Source organism: Aotus nancymaae, unplaced genomic scaffold (assembly GCF_030222135.1).
Source record: "Aotus nancymaae isolate 86718 unplaced genomic scaffold, 86718_ANA_hifiasm-v0.15.2.pri h1tg000014l, whole genome shotgun sequence".
Lineage (NCBI taxonomy): Eukaryota > Metazoa > Chordata > Mammalia > Primates > Aotidae > Aotus > Aotus nancymaae.
In genome coordinates, this window is record NW_026988425.1 from 56,622,900 (window position 1) to 56,642,979 (window position 20,080).

The following is a 20,080-nucleotide window of genomic DNA, read 5'->3' on the forward strand; positions in this document are numbered from 1 at the left end:
TTCACTCTCCTTGCCCATGCTGGAGTGCCATGGCACGATCTCGGCTCACCCCAACCTCCGCCTCCTAGTTTCAAGCGATTCTCCTGCCTTAGCCTCCTGAGTAGCTGGAATTATAGGCACACACTACCACGCCTGGCTAATTTTGTATTTTTAGTAGAGACGGGGTTTCTCCATGTTGATCAGGCTAGTCTCAAACTCCCAACTTCAGGTGATCCTCCCGCCTTGACCTCCCATAGTGCTGGGATTACAGGCATGAGCCACCTCACCTATCTCCTTATCTTTTAAGTGAAAACGAATTGATTTGAATTATATCTCTATAAGGTGAAATAATGGTTTACACTGGATATCATCGATACTTTGTGAGCTTGGTTTCCCTTGAGAGTCTCCTGTTGCATAAATCATATGTCAAACTTTACTCAGTTATAAATGCCTTATTTTAGCAATTAAAGTCATCAATTAATTGGAGAATAAAATTTTAACAAATTAAGGACAATGTTTCAAATAATATAAAAACCTTTTTTTTTGGTGTGTGTGTGTGTGACAGCCTCACTCTGTTGCCCAAACTGGAGTGCAATGGCATGATCTTGGCTCACGGCAACCTCTGCCTCCCAAGGTGAAGCAATTCTCTGGCCTCAGCCTCCTGAGTAGCTGGGATTACAGGCACCTGCCGTCATGCCCAGCAAATTTTTTGTATTTTTAGTAGAGACGGGGTTTCACCATGTTGGCCAGGCTGGTCTCCAACTCCTGACCTCAGGTGATCCACCTGCCTTGGCCTCCCAAAGTGCTGGGATTACAGGCATGAGCCACTTTATCTCATCTAAAAATGTTAATAATAACCTAAAGCTTAAAAGATTCTAAAGAAACAATATTTGACAGTGGTGAGATTTTGGGCTCTGGAAGCAGGCGCATTGATTTGATGGCCTTTAAAATTAATGGCCTTTGTAATTTTCTACTTTCTTTGGAGAATAGGACTATTGGACCCTTTTATAAATTTAAGATACATATGGGATCTTAGTGATCTTATTCTTTTCTATTGAAACCTTTTGCTGTTTCATTGTTCTGTTGTTACTTTTCATTATCAATTATTGTCAACTATGCTTTAAAAAGACAGAAATAGTGTGAAAATGGAAGATGATGCAGTAGTGAAGTTATCATCCTGAAGTTTTCTTCTCTTTTTAAATTGTATTGCCTATTTTATTGCATCAAGTTTCCAGAAGGCATAAAGGAAGACTGGAAACACTCATTTCACTCTGCTTTTAGCTTTTATTTAATACAGTTGAGAATTCAGAATTTTACATTTTCTGCCTGAAATGACAGAGAGAAGGAAGAAAATTGACAGAGGAAGAGGTTTACTAATTTTTTGATGAGTCAGTGGATGGATATTCAGAGTCTGAGAGCAGTACTCTTGACTCTAATGATAACACTGAAATTGATTGTCTAAGTAAAATCTCAGACACTAAGTCTAAATGGTATCCTAGTTGAATTTTCTCAAACTCAAGAATTGATGAATGAATAATGTATTTCTGAGGACAGAGAGGAAATGTGCATTCTTGTTATTTTCCAGGAAAGCCACCATCATCCAGTATTTCATGACTACCTCATTTGCTAATAGAGTATGTGACATCTTTTATGATATTTATATACCAACATTTGTTGATAAAAGATGTCTTCTGTGTTTAAATTCTTATTAAAATTTTAAGTTTTTTTTTTTTTTTTTTTTTTTTTTACTATTTCTTTATATTTACTCCTATTAATTACTCAAAACGTATCTTAGAATATGTTTTCGAAAATAAGGGTCCATTAGACCTAGCTGGTATATGTTGATGCCTATCTAATACTAGTATCTGAGGACTAATGTGTCATATACTTAAAGTTAAGAACTGTGGTTATTGCCAAACACTGTTCCAGGATTCTGGGATAAAGCAGTAAACAGTGCAAAGTTCTGGCTCTCAAGGAGCTTACATTCTAATGGGAAGAGTCACATAATAAATGGACAAATGCAATATGTCAATGGATTTAAGGCCTATGAAGAAAAATTAAAGCAGAGTAAGGAGCATAGAGAGTGTTTAGTGAAACAGGATTCTTAAAAGGTAAGTTTTTATGTATTGCAAAATGATTCATGTAACTAAATGAGATATTGAAGATATGAAACACTATAGCTATTTTTGGAAGACTTGTTTATAATAGTGAATTTTTTTTTTCCTAATTTTAACTTACTTTTCTTCAGCTGACTTTTTTAAGTGATGTGATAGCTTTGTTTTGGTATCCATGAGAATGGTACAAGGTAAATGTTTGTAACAATGAATTAAGACACTTAAAAATAATATTCTTTTCTAGGGCTTTTTACATGGAATATTTGTACGTCTAAAACAGTTTCTGGAGTGCAGTAAGTACTTTCATTACAGTCCTTTTTACTGTAGAATTTTTATTCATTAATAGATTATTCATTAATAACTAGGATTAATGAAGGATTAATAGATGCTTATTCATTATTAGCTTCTGTTGCACACTTGTAAATCTGGAGAATATGTCTTGTCCAGTTGCCCCGAGTGAGCACTTGATAGCTGCAGAGATCCTATATATAGCTAAAATGAGTATTTTCTGTCAACTTTCTGAAGTTAGAAGCTTAGCCTTTGTCTCATATACAGGAGTCCCTCCTTGGACTACGATCCAAGACCTACAGTTGATGCCTGAAACCACAGATAGTACTAGACCCTATGTGTACTATACTTTTTCGAGCTAATATCCGAAATGGCTACTAAGTGATCAACAGGCGGGTAGTGTATATAGCCTGGATATACTGGACAAAGGGAGGATTCTCGTCTGGGTCAGAACAGAGTGGACCAGCTTGAGATTTATCACCATACTCAGAATGGTGCACAATTTAAAACTTAAGAATTGTTTATTTCTGGAATTTTCTATTTAATATTTTTGGATTGCAATTGACTACAGGCACCTGAAACTAGTTATTTTCCCGTGGAAAGCAAAACTAAGAGGGGACTACTGTATTGGTACTGAGTGGAGGGGAGTTCGCCATGTTGCCAGGCTGGTCTCAAACTCCTGGGCTAAAGTGATCTGCCCACCTTCATCTCCCAAAGTGTTGGAATTACAGGTGTGAGCCATGTTGCCTGGCCAAAACAGATTTTTAAAAAAAGATTTCCCTGAGCCCAAGCATGGTGACTTATGCCTGTAATCCCAGCACTTTGGGAGGCTGAGGTGAGTGGATCACTTGAGCCCAGGAACTGGAGATCAGCCTGGACAACATGATGAAACCCTCTCAATACAAAAAATATTAAAAAGTTAGCCAGGCATGGTGGCGTGTGCATGTAGTCCCAGCTACTTCGTAAGGATTGATTGAGCCTGGGAGGTCGAGGCTGCAGTGAGCAGTGATCTCACCACTGCACTTCAGTCTGGGTGACAACAAACCCTATGTCAAAAAAAAAAATCTATTTTGTGTTCATTCCTCTTTCTATGTTTTACTGTGGCTACCCCTTTCCAGCCAGACATTCACAACAGTCAGATGTTTAATAAATATTGTCTATAGACTGTATGCCAGATCTTTTTAGACTACTTGTAACCTCTTGCTTTTAGTGTTTGTTGCATATCACTGTGATATAAATTTCCTAAAATGACAGTTTCATTTTGTAAATCCCTTGTTCATTAACCTCTACTGACTTATCTTTAGCATCCTTTGTAATCCACTACCCCACATGAGAGACTGCAGCATTTATATTTATGTTGTATTTTACTGGTGGTCTGTTTGTTATCATCTTCTTCCATGTGATTGTAAGCAGCTTTATTTGGACATACACATGCAAATGTGTGTATGTGTGTGTGCGTGCGCACGTGCATGTGTGTGTGTTTGGGGACTTGCTATCCTGAGAAGATATCTTAGTCTACTCACTTTTAAGGAGCTGTTGATTATTTTATGTTAGTCAGTTTCAGTTTAGTAAAACATTGTTGAGCCTGTTGCCAGAACTGTTCTGAGTCCTGTGAATGCAAAGATGAATAAGAATGTTCATACTATGTAGTTAAGTTTTCTGAAAATAGTCATTTTTCTCTGGCAATCCCTGTGGTTGTAGCAGAAGGAAGAATATAAGCCCTTCCAGGAGAGAATAAGATAATGAACAAACAGAATATGAATAATATTATTAGAGTGCAGAGTAGCTGATGAGCTGGTGGACATTGTTCTGAATGTACAAAAAAAAAATCACGACAGGGAAATTATCAGAATAAATTTGTCAGAAGATACAGGAAAAATGATAATGAGTATGTTACTCTTTGAGCGCTTTATTTTACACATGTATGTTGCTTGAAAAATACTTCAACTATAACATTTAGTTTTTAAATGTTATCCATGTTTCATTGCTAAAATGACTATTCTTTTACTGTAAAAGTGAGTTCAGTTCATATACTAGGGTTAATTTTGTATAATATGGCACGGAGGGCTACTGTGTCTGTTATTCAGTGTAAATCTTGGTATTGCTTTTTAAATAATGAATTCATAATGCAAAATAACCAAAAATAAAACCAGCAATATTATTTTTATAAAAGTTTTGGTGTTGTCTTGGTTGTAGACTTATAGAATATTATTAACTTCTAAAATTTTATAATGTATTTTAACAGGTAGAAATATAGGCACAGATAATGTGTGTAGAGATAGACTGGAAAAGACCATCATTCTTTTTACTAAAGTGGTAAGTTTTTTAAAAACTTGTTTTCTCAAATATAATACACATATTCAAGTTTAGAAAGGAAAATGATATTTTTATAACCATACATTTTCACTTTAGTGTAAGGAAACCTATGTTCTGACTCCTAATAGGAAAGCTGAAAAATTGATTTTGTATGTACTTTAGAATGCATATAATTAAATTTATATACCACGTGTCATAATGTATAAGTCACCGTGATATATGAAAAATCAATTCTAATAAAGTATTTGATATCTCTAAAGCTTATTATTCCTTGACCCACTGGAGAAAGTGGAGATAAAGAAGATAGCAGTGCAGTTCAGCTAGAAGTAGATCAAATGTAGCAGACAGTATAATATCAGGAAGTTAGTATATTCAGAATAACTATCACACGCTCTTCAAACTAAACATCTGTTGAGTGGAATTATAGAGGGTGTTCTGTGGTAGGCAGTGTGTATAATCATATTTTATAAAACATTAATTTTTGTGAAATTTGGGGGTTGAAGGATTGGGAGAAGTGCAAAGAATTGGGTTACAGCAGTTAGAAAGACCTAGCTGGGGACTGCTTGCACTAAAATAGGTACTTGCAGACAGGTGAGGATATCTAAATCCGTAATCTGTTTTCCCTTTTTAGTTAAAGGTTCCATAATAGGGTAGGGGTTGCTTATTCCCTGGGAGGGGAGACAGGGAGCAGAAATGAGCTGTTTTTTGTCTTTGTGTTTTAGGTAGTAATTGCCTTTACTTTCTGTTGTCTTCATTTCTTTTGTTCCATGTAACCTCAACAACAAAAGCCCACCTAATCTTCCAAGATACAGTATAAAATTGACTCAGATTCGCTGTTAAAAAAAACACAAAGCAAACAGGATGATGTGCTTAGTCAAAGGGGACTATACAGTATATGTCACTGACACTTGCCTGCAGCTCTGCTCCCTCACAGCCCCTACTCAGTATATCAATTACATAAATAAAATTTAGAAAGTATTATTTAGATGATCTGTTTTAGAAAGCACATTTATTTAGCTGTGAGATTTTTCAGTTCTTTCTATTGTTTCTTAAGGTAATGACATGGATAGTTGGTATCTGTAATTTATCCTACTTTACATAACAAGTTGGAAGCAATTTCATTTATGAAATTTATATTTATGATCTCTATGATTTTATTAAAGCTTTTTAAATTGGAACATTTCAAAATAGAATAAAGTTACTCTAAGTAGAATTGAGTAACTTTGAGTCTTCATAAATGAGATCATCACTCAGCAGCAGTTATCAACCTGTGGCCATGGTCAGTGTTATTTTGTGTGCTGCTTTCCCCTCCTATCCTTGCTGGTTATTTTAAAGCAAATCCCAGATATTATCTAGCATTATTTGTAAATATTTGAGTTTCTTTAAGTGGTAGGGTTGTTTTGTTTTGTGTATGTTTGTTTTCTGAGTTGGGGTCTCACTCTGTCACTCAGGCTGGACTGTAGTAGTGTGATCTTGATTCACTGCAACCTCTGTCTTGCAGACTCAAGCGACCCTTCCACCTCAGCCTCCCAAGTAGCTGGGACTAGAGGCTCATGTCACCATGCCCAGCTAACTTTTTGTATTTTTGGTAGAGACAGGGTTTTGCCTTGTTGCCCAGGCTGGTCTTGAACTTCTGGGCTCCAATGATCCACTCACCCTCGCCTGCCAAAGTGCTGAGATTACAGTCATGTGCCACCATGCTTGGCGTGTTTTTTTTAAAAAATAGAATCTTAACACAATTATTGTATTTTAAAAAATAGTAATAACTTCTTAACATCATTTAAATATCTAGTCAGATTTTAGGTTTCTCTGATTGTCTCATGCACTTTTTTATAGTTTGTTTGAATCAGGATTCAAGTCGTGTCAGCTCCCTTTCTATCTGTTTGATTTCCTTGCTATTATTTTTTGAGGTAACAGGTAATTTTCTGTACTTTTTCATGTTTTGAATTTGATTGCTTGTATCTCCACATGCTTTTTTTACATGTTCTTTAGTCTCCACACTTCTCCTACTCCTCCCCCCATATTTCTTATAAGTTGGTAGTTAGATGTAGAGGCTTAGTCACTTTGAGGCTTTTTTGTAGGGATAGGGCAGGGATGACAAGAATACATTATGAGTGTTGCTGTGTATTGCATGACATTCACACATGCAATGTGGCACACAGTGTCTGATTGTCTTTTCTGTGGCTAAGTTTAATGAGTGATCTATCAAATTTCCTTAGCATCTTTTATCTTAACAGCCGTTGATCATCATTTGCCTACATCCATTATTTGATTAGGAGTTATGAAATGATGGCATTCTAATTCTGTTATTCCTTTTGTATTTATTAGCTGAAATTCTTCTATAAAGAAGACATCTGCCTCATCAGCTATTTGATACATTGAAATACAATTAATATGGGAAAGGCAGGATAATATTTAAATTATTTTCATTAGTCTGTTACGTTTTAAGGTCTGTCTATTGTACATTTAAGCTTTTTTTATCATATTTACCCATTGTTATAAAATTGTGTATGATTGGGTTTGTTTTGGTTTCTGTACTGAAAATGATAGAAAGTTCTTATTAAGAGGTATAATCTGATATAATCCACATTATGTGATGTACCCCAAGAAGGGTTATGATACGTGTAAAACTGAGTGAACATGGACTCCACATTAAGGTTCAAACTTGCTAAATGATTATTAGTAAAGTTATAATTGGGGTGATTATGTTCCAGTATGAATTTGGGGAAAATACATGTTAATTTTTTTTTTTTTTAACAGCTTTTGGACTTCTTAGATCAGCATCCCTTTTCATTTACTCCTCTAATTCAGAGATCACTGGAATTTTCTGTAAGCTATGTTTTTACAGAAGTTGGTGAAGGTGTTACATTTGAACGATTCATTGTCCAGTGTATGAATCTTATTAAGATGATTGTCAAAAATTATGCTTATAAGCCATCCAAAAATTTTGAAGGTAATTGCTTTACTGGCAGTTTTAAATATTATTTTAATCTTAAGTGTGATATAATTGCTATATTTATATAATTTTTAAAAAATTTTATTTGTTCTAGTTTGAAAAATAAATTGTTGCTGGAACGTGAAATAAAGATAGGGATTATAGGCTTTAGTGTGTTTATACTAGCTTTTAAGAACAATATAGTACATTTAATAAGCTGTTTTTTGTAGTACAATAAAGTGATTGAAGCTTAGGGATTTTAAGAATTAGGTACTATAGTCATCACTGCAGCTTATGTTGTAGGCTGTATTCACCTGAACAAATAAAAGCTCTCTCCGACTTTTATATAAAGTGTGATCGCTTCTAGACAGGTTAAATTGTTATATTATTTGGAGGTCATTCATATGCATGTGTGCCAAGATGAATGAAGAAGTCTTGTTGGTAGGGGGAGAGAGAAACACACCCTCTACATATGAGGAAGTCATTCCAATATGCTGTGATAGTATTGCATGGTAATATACAAGCTCTAATGGTAAGACAGAGGCAGGAATAATGTGGGCGTGTTATAAGGAAAAAGTATCTTTGAGATTTGTTTATAAAAAAATGAAAATTTATACACAAGTATAACTTTTTCCCTGAGAGTGTATTTTTTATATATTTAAGTTGCATAATTCAATGTAGCTACAATATTTGGCTATACAATTAACTTGGAAATTTCATTTTTCTAGATAGCAGCCCTGAAACTCTTGAAGCCCATAAGATTAAGATGGCATTCTTCACATATCCTACTTTGACAGAGATATGTAGAAGATTAGTCTCTCATTATTTTCTGTTAACTGAAGAAGAACTGACAATGTGGGAAGAAGACCCAGAAGGCTTTAGTAAGAATTAATTTTTTAGTGTTAGCATGGCTTTTCTCCCCTTTCTATAAATACATGTTTGAGTGATAGGTATAATAGTATATTTTCATACAGCACTTTTGATCTGGGAATCTTGGTTTTTTAAAATTAACTTATTCTTTCTTTGTTATCCATTATGACAAATTGAGATGTGGAAAATGAATGACTTACACAAATATGATGTAGAATTTTGTCCAGACCTTTTTAGTTTTTAGATTCTTTTACAAATAGGTAGTTTCAAACAAAAATACAAAATTAACTCTCTATTATCAGCTCAGTTTCTACTTTGTGCTTCATTACATATTATTTTTTTATTTGTAAAAATTCCTAACAAAGAAATTCGGAGAGTTTTTGATGAATAGTTTTTTTTTTGGACAGGACATCTTTATAGCTGTTTGAATTTTAGTACTAGGTAAATGAGTAAACTAAGTCTATTGCAACCCTTGCTATAGAAAATCAGGGAATCATGTGTCTAATATAGTACTTGTATGTGAATTATTTAAGCTATGGTGGGACATACCTACATTTTAGCTTCCCTTTTCCCTTTGACTGGATGCCCTTGTGTAGGTCCACATTTCCTAATATTTTAAGAGTGCCTGAAAGTTTTTGTAATACTTATCTTAGTTATCCTTTTGGTTTTAAAAAATAATTTTAGTTTTAATACAGTATTGTACTATACAACATGTCTTTTCTTTTTTTTTCCCCTGAAACATTAATTTGCTTTCTTTATGTAGTACATAGAATATTGTCACATGAAGCATTGGGTCCCTAAATTTTTAAAAGCCCTGAAGTATCTGACTTTAAATATAAATACCAGAAATTTATGGAGAGTATGACTAATCATTGTAACTAGTGAAACATGATTACTGTATTGAAATGAAATGATTCTCAGAATTGTAGTGATATTGGATCAGATGATAGCAGATACCCTGGAAATGACAAATACTTTGAGCTTTTTTCCATAAACAATTTTTATTGGAAATGAGAATGCTTATGGATAGAGTAAGCACTTAATAGATGACTTTTGAGATACACAGCTGTGATCTATAGCATACAGTAACAAAATCTGTGTGAAGCCTGTGTTCCCAAGGATTTGCTCTTAATATTATGTTTAAAACAGTTCACAGAAATATTATACTGATGTTATTCACATCTTTGATTTCTAAACCAAGATGTTGAAAATGTTTACATATTTTTAATTGCAGCAGTGGAAGAAACAGGAGGAGATTCTTGGAAATATAGTTTGAGGGTAAGTATTAATTGAAAGAAAAATTGATAGGGTAAAGCTTAATTCTTCTAAAGCTCTTAGTAGAGAATGGCACTCTATTAAAGATTCCAAACATTTGCTGGGAGTGGTGGCTCACATCTTAATCCTAGTTAAATCTTGGATAGTCAGCTATTTATAGTGCTGAACTATAAACGAGTGGCTACAGAATGCTTTTTAAATTTAAGGTATGATTAAAAGGTACACTTTGCTATCCACAGTTTTAAGTTTTTGAATGTATAATGACAAATAATTGAAATAAGGAAATAGACTTTTATGATTTGATTTGATTTTCCATTGTGTTGGTTACAAAAAATGTTAATCTTACGTTTTTTTTTAACAAATCAAAAGTTAGAAACATTTTCACAGTTTTATAACTTTAAAATTGAGTATTTGCTTTATTATAGAGTTAGTCAATATAGTGTACAGCTGTTTGGATGAGAAATTTGTCTTTTTCCCTCTCCAGCCATGCACTGAAGTATTATTTATAGATATATTCCATGAATATAATCAGACTCTTACTCCTGTACTTCTAGAAATGATGCAAACCCTTCAAGGTAAGGCATATTTTGTGTTTACCTTTGAGTTGATCTATTTAATGTTTAGTTAAGAAATAGTTTGAGTTCCTACAATGCATAATGTACTATTTCTTGGGTCATATAATGAATATGAATTTGAGAAAAACAGAATGTGTTATTTTCCAAAGGGGTGGTATTTGAGATAGGCCTCGAATTATAGTTTGGAAAATGATAGTTAAATTTTCCTGTAATAAATTCAATAGCAGCATAAGCAAAACAGCAATCATATTGCTTGCAGAAAGTCTATCGGTAGCATGTTGTGAGAAATAGTGAGAAAAAGTTTAAATAATAAGTGTTAGCCTGTCTTAGAATGGTATCAATGGGAATGGAAAGAATTGATGATGGATTTGAGAGAGAATGATGATGTAAATTTTTGACACTTGATCATTACACTTTGTACACAAGTAATTATCTGCCTGCTAACTAACATTGACTTATGATTTCTGTCTTTTCTGCTAGACTGTAAGTCCTAGGGGCATTGGTCACGTCTCTTTTGTTCACTTTATTCCCAGTGCTGGGCATATTCAGTAACTATTATTACTTGATTGACTTTTGGCAACTGACTGAATGTACTAGGCAAGAAAAAGCAATCAAAGATAATCCTAACCTTTTGAGCCTTAATGACAAGGAAACAGTTACCTCATTAGAAATGGTAGGAGATAGAGATATACTTTTGGAGTGCATACATATAAGGAGCCTTGGGAGAAAAAAAGAGGATCTCAAGGACAGAACCTGAGATTTTTACCAATAGGGATATGAGGAAATGAAAGCCTTGTAAAAATGCCACGTGTGGTGGTGTATCCTAGAGAAGAGCATGTTGTCAGGAGTGAGTGTTAGCCAGGCATGGTGGCTCCCCAGGAGTCCCAGACCAGCGTGGGCAACGTGGCAAAAATCTGTCTCTACAAAAATTAGGAAAATTAGCTGGGTCCAGTGGTGACCACCTGTAGACCCAGCTATTCAGGAGGCTGAGGTGGGAGGGAGGATCATCTGAGCCCAGGAGGTTGAGGCTGCAGTGAGCTGAGATCACTCCACTATACTCCAGCCTGAGTGACAAAGCAAGACCTTGTCTCAAAAAAAGTAAAAAAAAAAAAAAAAAAAAAAAAAGCACGTTAGCATTTTGTGGTGCATATTTTCTAGAATATTGCTTGTCATAACATTTTTCAAATATTCAATAATGGTTTTTAATCCTGTGTTCTCTAATGATAATCATAAAACTTAGACTTTCCCTTTGTACCTGTGTCCATGTTTGATACCATGAAATGTGTTGTACTTAATTGAATTGGGAAGTAACACATTGTGTTTAAATATAAAATTTTTTTAAAAACTTTTTATTTGCTTTTATTGATACCTTTTTTTTTAGGACCCACAAATGTGGAAGATATGAATGCACTGTTAATCAAAGATGCTGGTATGTTAAACTTAAGTGATTTAGAAACATTTATTTAATAGATGGAGAGTCTGTTTTGTGGTAGATTTTGTGCTGAGGGCATTGAGATATAAGAGTAGCTAAAATACAGAAACAATCTGGTTGGGGAGATGACCAAGTAAATAGATAATGCATTGTAATAATTCTGTACAGGATGGTTAATGCTAAAGTAGGTGGTGATCATCAGGTAGTTTGGTGTGTCTAAGGAAAGATTTCTAAAGAAGTGTAATGGGAGAACACAAGGATAAGTAGGAGTTATATGTGCAAGGAGGTGCTAGTGGAAAGAGGGTGGTGCATTCCACAGAGATGGAGCAGTGGGTACAAAGACTTGAAGGAAAGAGGAGGAAGCACAGTTAGAATTTGAATTGTGACTATTTTGGTTTAACTGGAACTTTAGGTTAAGGGTTGGGTTGAGGCTGGAGAGAGTTAAGTAGGGTCCAGATCATAAAATATTACATCCATTTAGAAGCAGTCATTATTTTATAATTTTTATAGTTAGACTTAAATATTTTAGAATGAATTGTATTTTCTACTTGAAAGTAGTAAGGAATATTTAGGAAAAACATGAAGTAAGATAATTAGTGTTTCTAAAATGTCTACTTAAACAACTTCCCTGATTAATATATTGTATGTTTCTGTTAACATATGTTTCATCCACTCATTTGCAGATCTGATATCTGAAACCTTTTAATTTTTTTCTTAAATTTTCTTCTCAGTGTATAATGCTGTTGGATTAGCTGCTTATGAGCTGTTTGACAGTGTTGATTTTGATCAGTGGTTTAAAAACCAGCTTCTTCCAGAATTACAAGTCATTCACAATAGGCAAGTATAAAATTTTGTATTTATTCTACACTTATTTTACCTTCTTCGTTAATGAAGACAGAAAGGCGTTAAAGTGACTTACAATTTAAAAAATACGATCGTATGAGTTAGGTAATGTCTTGTGTGGAAAAGAATACGAATTTTGACATCTAGCAAGTATTTGACAGGAGAAAAGGAGGACTTTATGCAAAGATGAGGGAGGATGGAGGTCTCTGAGTTCAAGAAGGAAACTATGCCTAAGAAAAAGACAATTCTTAGCAGGGGGTATGTCTAGTGTCAGAAGTAGCCTAATCAAAGTAATATCTGAAAGATGACTGTCTTGGGATCACATAATGCATACTGCAAGTCTTTGGGAGAGGCAGTTGAGTAGGATGTAGAGACACCATGGCAAAAATATTTGAATACACTATAAGTTCTAATGGAGGTACCTAATTATATAGTACAGATTCATATTACATTTAGTAACATGAGTTACGAAATGAATGAATTTAGTACATTTACTAGCACATTTGCCCAATTCTTTTTTTTTTTTAAACAGTCTCATTCTGGAGTGCAGTGGTGCCATCTCAGCTCACTGCAACCTCTACCTCCTGGGTTCAAGCGATTCTTGTGCCTCAGCCTCCTGAGTAGCTGGGTTTATAGGCACATGCCACCATGCCCAGCCAGCCCAGTTCCTTTGTTTTATGTATATTTAAGCACCTGCCTATTTATTTAAATTTTAGGTATTGAATACATAAAATGGAAAAAGCTCTTTCATAGTTTTTAAAATTATTTCTTAGTTTAAAATTGGAGAATCTAAAAGAATTCTAAGAGGCTTTCTTCTTAGTTTGAAGGGTACACGTCTGCTGATTCACTTCATTCTACCTGGGGCCTATCAGAATGCTTAGCATATAGTCATAGATAGTTAATATTTGTTGACTAAACTAATGAACGAATAGAAGGTCACATTTAGAGCCACAGAATTTGTAGAGCTGGGGATGTTCTAATAGTAATTCTTGGCAGTAAGTAGCTGTTTATCTCTTCAGTTATTCAATCATTTATTTAGTTAATATGTATTTTTAACTTTTGGAATTTGCCATGTCCTATATAGCAGTGGTGAATAAAACAGACTCTGACTCAGTCTCAGGGAGCAAGTGAGCCTTTGATGGAGAGAAAGCATTCATTGGGGAGACAAATGTGCAGTTTAGCTGTCCTTAAACCCTAGAGGCTATTTAGTGTAAGACCTTCATTGTCTAGTACAGAAGCTCCCTATGGGTGGCTATTGAGCATTTGAAATGTGCCTAGTGCAACTGAGGAAACGACTTTGCAAATTTAATTAATTTAAATTTAAAAATTAAAGCCATGTAAAATATTTTTTGATTACGTGTTGAAATGATAATATTTTGGATGTATTAGGATATATAAAAATATTAAGATTTTACTCATTTCTCTTATTTTATAATGTGGGTACTAAAAAATTAAAATAACATATGTGGCCTGCATTATATTTCTAATGGACAAAGCTGATGTAGACCAGTGTTTCTCAAACTTTGATACACATATGAACCACCTGGTAATCTTGTTAAAGATTAGGTTTTGACTTAGGCCTGGGACGGATCAGGCAGTGTATACATTGAATAGCAAAGTGATCTATGATTTTACCTCTGTTTGGACATATCTGTGCTTCATTCTCTTTATCTGGAACAGAGTCTAATATGGCCTTAGTCCCAAAATTGATGGTTCTTTGGTGCTTTTACTTTACACAAGTTGTTACTTCTGCCTGTGTTACTTGGTTCAAACAGTTCCTATCCCTTGAAATGACGACATTTTTTTACTTTTCGGCTCTAATACTGTTTACCTCAAAGACCTGCTCAGATTCCATCTGTCTCTGCTTTTCTCTTCTCTTCCTTTTCCAAAGTCCTTGTGTTTTTTAATTCCTTTAGGTATGTTATAAACTTCTTGGGGGCAGGGAATACTTACATACTTTTTTTGTAACTTTATTTAGTTATTTTATTTCATTTAATTTTTGAGACGGGGTCTCACTTTGTCACCCAGGCTGGAGTACAGTGGCATGATGTTGGCTCACTGCAGCCTCTGCTTCCTGGGCTCAAGTGATCCTCCCACCTCTGCCTCCTGAGTAGCTAGTACCACAGGTGTGTGCCACCATGCCCGGCTATTTTTTTGTATTTTTGATAGAGACAGGGTTTCACCATTTTGGACAGGCTGGTCTCAAACTCCTGAGCTCAAGCGATCTACCTGCCTCAGCCTCCCAAATGCTGGGATTACAAGTTTAAGCCTGGCCCAATTTCTGCAACTTTAATGAGCAATTTTTTTTCCTATGTGCTTGATCATCTTTTAAAATCGTAGTTTTTTGAAAGAAAAAAAAAAATAGTGTTTCATTAGCTTGTTCCATTTATACCCAGAAATAATTTATCATCTTGCCACAAAAATTTACATAATATCAAGAAGATACTTCATGAGTGAAATTCTTGGACACAAATGTTTTGAACTTCATGATTTTTCTCCTTACCTAAACTTTCATTTCCTTTAGCAAAGATAATCAGAGAAAGAAATGTATATACATGTTATTGTAAGTGTTTTGCAAATGTTAATATGTTATTTTGGTAATCTGAGTCACATTCTGTTACTGTGTACCTCTTAGAAAATTTAGTTAAAATAAAAAAATTTATATGAATGTTTTATATAAGCCTAGAAGTTTCTTACATTGTTCTTAAAATAATCTTCATAATATTAACAAAATTAGAATAGAAAATTAAATATAGGAGATTCTTTTACTTCTTGGGACTTTTCCAGTTTTAGAGTTTGGGGAATTACCACTGTTTTTAGTTACTTGAGCTAAAAACAAATGGATTTGGTTTTTATGAATGTATCTACATTGTGATTCTTTAAGATAAAAGAATCAGGATTATTATAACATATATGCCTAGGAATTTTTAAGTACTAAAAATTTTAATATTAAAAATTTATTTAGATCAGGACATTGTTAATATTTTGTACCGTGGTACATTTAGAAGTAGCCTTTAACCTTTTTTTTTGACAGCGTCTTGATTTGTCACCTAGCCTGGAGTGCAATGGCACAGTTTTGGCTTATTGCAGTCTGTCTCCTGAGTTTCAAGGGATTCTCGTGCCTCAGCCTTCTGAGAAGATGGGACCACAGGCACATGCCACCACGCCCAGCTAATTTTTATATTTTTAGTAGAGATAAGGTTTCACCAAGTTGCCCAGGCTGGTCTTGAACTCCTGGCCTCAAGTGATTTGCCCTCCTTGGCTTCTTTCAAAGTGCTAGGATTACAAGCGTGAGCCAGCATGCCCACTTTTAACCGTATATATTAAAAATGCAGATTGCATTCTTACTACATTTTAGATTTAACTGATAAATTATACTAAATAAAATAGACCTCTTAAAATATTTAACATTTTAATTTCATGTTTTTTTCTATTTAGGTATAAGCCATTGCGACGCAGGGTGATTTGGCTCATCGGTCAGTGGATTTCTGTGAAATTCAAGTCTGACTTAAGACCCATGCTTTATGAAGCAATCTGTAACTTGCTTCAAGATCAAGATTTAGTGGTATGTTTTTTAAATGCCTTAAAAGAGTTAGTTTTTAAAGTTTCACCAGTGCTAATGATTAAGTTCACAACAGTTTATGCCTTTCTTTAGAATGCGTATGGCCTTTCACTGTACTAGTTATTTCTTGTTGAGCAGTTTGATTTGAGGGTAGAAAATCTTTTGATTATCGTTTGACCTTCCCTTTACTAGTCATTGAAAAAAAATTAAAGCTCTGCTATTCTAAAATAATATATAATTTCTTAGTAAGAAAAATAAAGGCAGTTAAAAAAAATCCCTTTGTAGCTTACATATTATTTGTAAAATTCAGGATAGACTTTGGCATTGAGATAGCATCATAATTTATTTCATCTTTTCTGTTGATTCTTTGTCCCTCATTTGTGAAAATTTTTTTAAGCCTTTGGAATTACTGGATTCTTTTAAGGAATTTTTCTTTCTTACGGTATTCACATAATATTCTTGATTTTGTGTTACAGAAAACTTGATAGTAAGCTCTTTGTTGCTTTTTCCCCCTTCAGAGCAGTAGGTTTGCTGCTTTATTATAAAATTACTGAAACAGTAGTAGCAATTTTACAGGTCTGTGATTTTAAGAAGTTTAAATTGTAAAGAATAGTTTTCTTTCTTTTTTCCTGCTGGTGCTTTACTATATGCCTGAGTGAATATATTAGTGACTTAATATATACGTGTTTGTTGTCTTTTCCTGATTTTCAGTTTGTTTTAGATAAAATTAAGTGATTTTTTAAATTCTCCCCCGAGTTGTGCTAAGATCTTTTTAAATCATTTCTCAGTCTTCCTCCCCTTACCCCCCCACCAATCTTATTTTTTGTTTGAACCTGCCTGGTTTTTGCCTTTTAGCAAAGGCTTGAACTGTACTTCTCTTTTTCACATATGCTGTCCTAAAGAAAACTACATGTAATGTTCACTAAAGAAAAATATAATTAGGTAAATTTGTTACAGAAACACAATACATTCCAAAAGCAAATAGAACTGATCTTTGGGTTTTCTACCTAAGTATTATCTGCTTTGTGTAAATAATTTAGGAATTTAAGTACTATTCTGTAATTATTAAATAGTATGAGCATGGGAAGTTACAAGAGAGACTTGTATTTTATTGGGTTTATATTAGAAATGTATTAATATAACAAGCTATTTCTAAAATTTCTATTTGCTGAAGTTAATTTTCTTTTGTAATAGCTTTACAATAAAACTATAAGATTTAAATTTTTCTTTCCTAGTTGGAAATATTATTTGCTCTTCTGTAAGAGAGAAGATATTAAATGATGTATGACTGTGTTACAAAAGGGTTAAATTTCAGTTAAATTTTCTTTGGGAAATAGAGAAATTGCTTGGGTGTTTCTTTATTCTTTTCTCTTTTTTTTTGGTGGGAAGACTGAGTCTCTCTCTGTTGCCCAGGTTGCAGTGCAGTGGTACGATCATGGCTCACTGTAGCCACTATGTCCTGGGCTCAGCTGATCCTCCCACCTCAGCCTCCCAGGTATCTGGGACTACAGTCATGCACCACCACGCATGGCTAATTTTTTTTTTCTTTTTTCTTTTTTTTTTTTTTTTTTGAGTGACAGAGTCTTATTCTGTCGCCCAGGCTGGAGTGCAGTGGTGCAATCTTGGTTCACTGTAACCTCTGCCTCCTGGGTTTAAGCAATTCTCCTGCCTCAGCCTCCCAAGTAACTGGGACTACAGGTGCACGCCACCATGCCCAGCTAATTTTTTGTATTTTAGTAGAGACGGGGTTTTACCGTGTTGCTCAGGCTGGTCTTGAACTCCTTTGCTTCAATTTTGAACCTTTGAGAAATGCTAGCTAATGTAATGTGGGGAGATACTTTATGCATGCATATATATATATACAATAGTGTACAACCATATAGAGACATGTATGCAAACATGCATTTTTATATATATAAACATATACACAAAACACATTGTGTAGGTATGTGTATACATGTGTGTCACATGATTAAGTCAAATTGTTACTCTTAGGAAAAATCAACAATATTACAAAAAAAACAAAAAATATGTCACTCTATTTGTATTTTATTTCCCTAGATCAGACAATAATTTTGTATAGTCACACAGCTATCAAAGGTAGAGACGTTCTCTACCCAGTAGCCTCCGATGTTATAAAATTTCTGAAGTCCTATTAACTGGAGAAGTTGGTTCTTCCAGTTGCTGCCCTGCTTCTGCTGTGTCACAAGCATGTAGATCCTGATGAATTCAATTCCTTTCTGGCTTTCAGAATCTGCATTCTGGGGTACATTTGGTACTGATCTACTACAGTTGTCCATGGCTATTCTTTTGTTGTTAGAGGGAGACTGGCCATGACAGGGTAGAAGTAGCTATTAATTTTTTTTCTTTTTTTGGCTGTTCCATAGAAAGGGTGGGGCTACCCCATAGGCAAGATTTTTGTCAATAAAAAATTCAGCAACTAATATAATAAGCACTTGTGTGCTTATCACTCAGTTACCCATATTTTCATTTGTAGTATTTTTCCACATATATTTCAAATATTTTATTTAAGAAATAAAATATTACAAATGCAATCAGATTCCTCTCTTTCTGGTGTCATTCTATTGTCTTCATTAAGAAGAGGTTTTAAATTTTAATAGCTTTATTGATTACTTTTTTTTTTTTTTTTCCTTGAGACAAGGTCTTGCTCTGTTGCCCAGGCTAGATTGTGGTGGTGAGATCACAGCTCACTGCAGCCTCAACTCCCCAGAGCTCAAGCAATCATACCACCTCAGCCTCTCAAGTAGCTGGGACTGCGGGTGTGTACCACCATGGCTGGCTAATTTTTTATTTTTTTTTGTAGAGAGGAGGTCTCACTGTGTTGCCTAGGTTGCTCAAGAAGTCTGGGCTCAAGCTGTCTTTTCACCTTGGCCTCCCAAAATGTTGGGATTACAGGCATTAGCCACTGAGCCTGTAAGAAATCCTTTTTCTTCACTCTTGGTTCTTTATTCTCTCTTGAATTTAATTTTGAGTGATGTGAAATAAGATTCCATCTTTTTAAAAAAATAAGTATAGCAACACTATGATTCATTGAATAATGTATAGTTTTTTTTAGTGGTCCATAAGTCTCTCTCTGTCATATCCCATGTTTGCATGTTGATCTGTTTCTGGATTTTGTTTCATTTCATTGATCTACTTGTGTATCTCTACTTGAATATTGTGTTTGTTTTTTTTAAACAGCTTTATAGAAAGCCTTCATACCTGATAGGAAATCAGTACCCACAGATTTTTCGTAGTTGATGGAAGATGAAATACAGTTTTCATTAGCCATGTTTTTTTGTGTATGATCCAGTGTTTGTTCTTACTGTTAATTGACCACCTCTTTACACTTATTGTTAACAGACTACTCCTTTGAAGCCCATCAGTAGTTCCTTGTAGTTCCTTGTGCCATAATTTGAGAACTACTGACCTGGATTCTATACAACAGAACAAAATACCTTCTAAAAACATATTTTACATTCTCCCTTCCTTTCCCCTTTGTAACATATTAGTTAGTAGATACAGTGGTTATGACAAGTTTTAGGTTTTAGAACGTTATTTGAATTACTAAATTTTAGGTCAGAGGAACCTTCTTTTCCCAGGACTACAGATGATTCTTTAAGCAGAATACTTAACTGGGCTTTAGGTTGTAGGGTTTCTGAACCAATTATATCTTTATTTCAGAAATTCAAAATAAGTTTTTAGAAGGTTTTGGCTGGGCACAGTGGCTCAAGCCTGTAATCCCAGCACTTTGGGAGGTCAAAGTGGGTGGATCACCTGAGCCTGACCAACATGGGGAAACCCCATCTCTGCTAGAGATACCAAAATTAGCTGGGCATGGTGGCAGGCACCTGTAGTGCCAGCTACTTGGGAGGCTGGGGCAGCAGAATT

The 20,080-nt window shown here is 34.5% G+C and overlaps 1 protein-coding gene across 1 annotated transcript in view; it reads left to right on the plus strand.

Moving 5' to 3' along the window:
- Nucleotides 1-20,080, plus strand: part of IPO11 (importin 11) — a 227,782-nt gene that overhangs the window by 67,690 nt on the left and 140,012 nt on the right. The window contains exons 8-16 of the mRNA XM_012462294.2: nucleotides 2,338-2,386; nucleotides 4,627-4,697; nucleotides 7,458-7,650; nucleotides 8,361-8,513; nucleotides 9,737-9,780; nucleotides 10,262-10,352; nucleotides 11,734-11,781; nucleotides 12,516-12,621; nucleotides 16,066-16,192. Of these exons, the coding sequence (XP_012317717.2) occupies nucleotides 2,338-2,386; nucleotides 4,627-4,697; nucleotides 7,458-7,650; nucleotides 8,361-8,513; nucleotides 9,737-9,780; nucleotides 10,262-10,352; nucleotides 11,734-11,781; nucleotides 12,516-12,621; nucleotides 16,066-16,192 (882 nt within the window). The remainder of the gene's footprint in view (nucleotides 1-2,337; nucleotides 2,387-4,626; nucleotides 4,698-7,457; nucleotides 7,651-8,360; nucleotides 8,514-9,736; nucleotides 9,781-10,261; nucleotides 10,353-11,733; nucleotides 11,782-12,515; nucleotides 12,622-16,065; nucleotides 16,193-20,080) is intronic.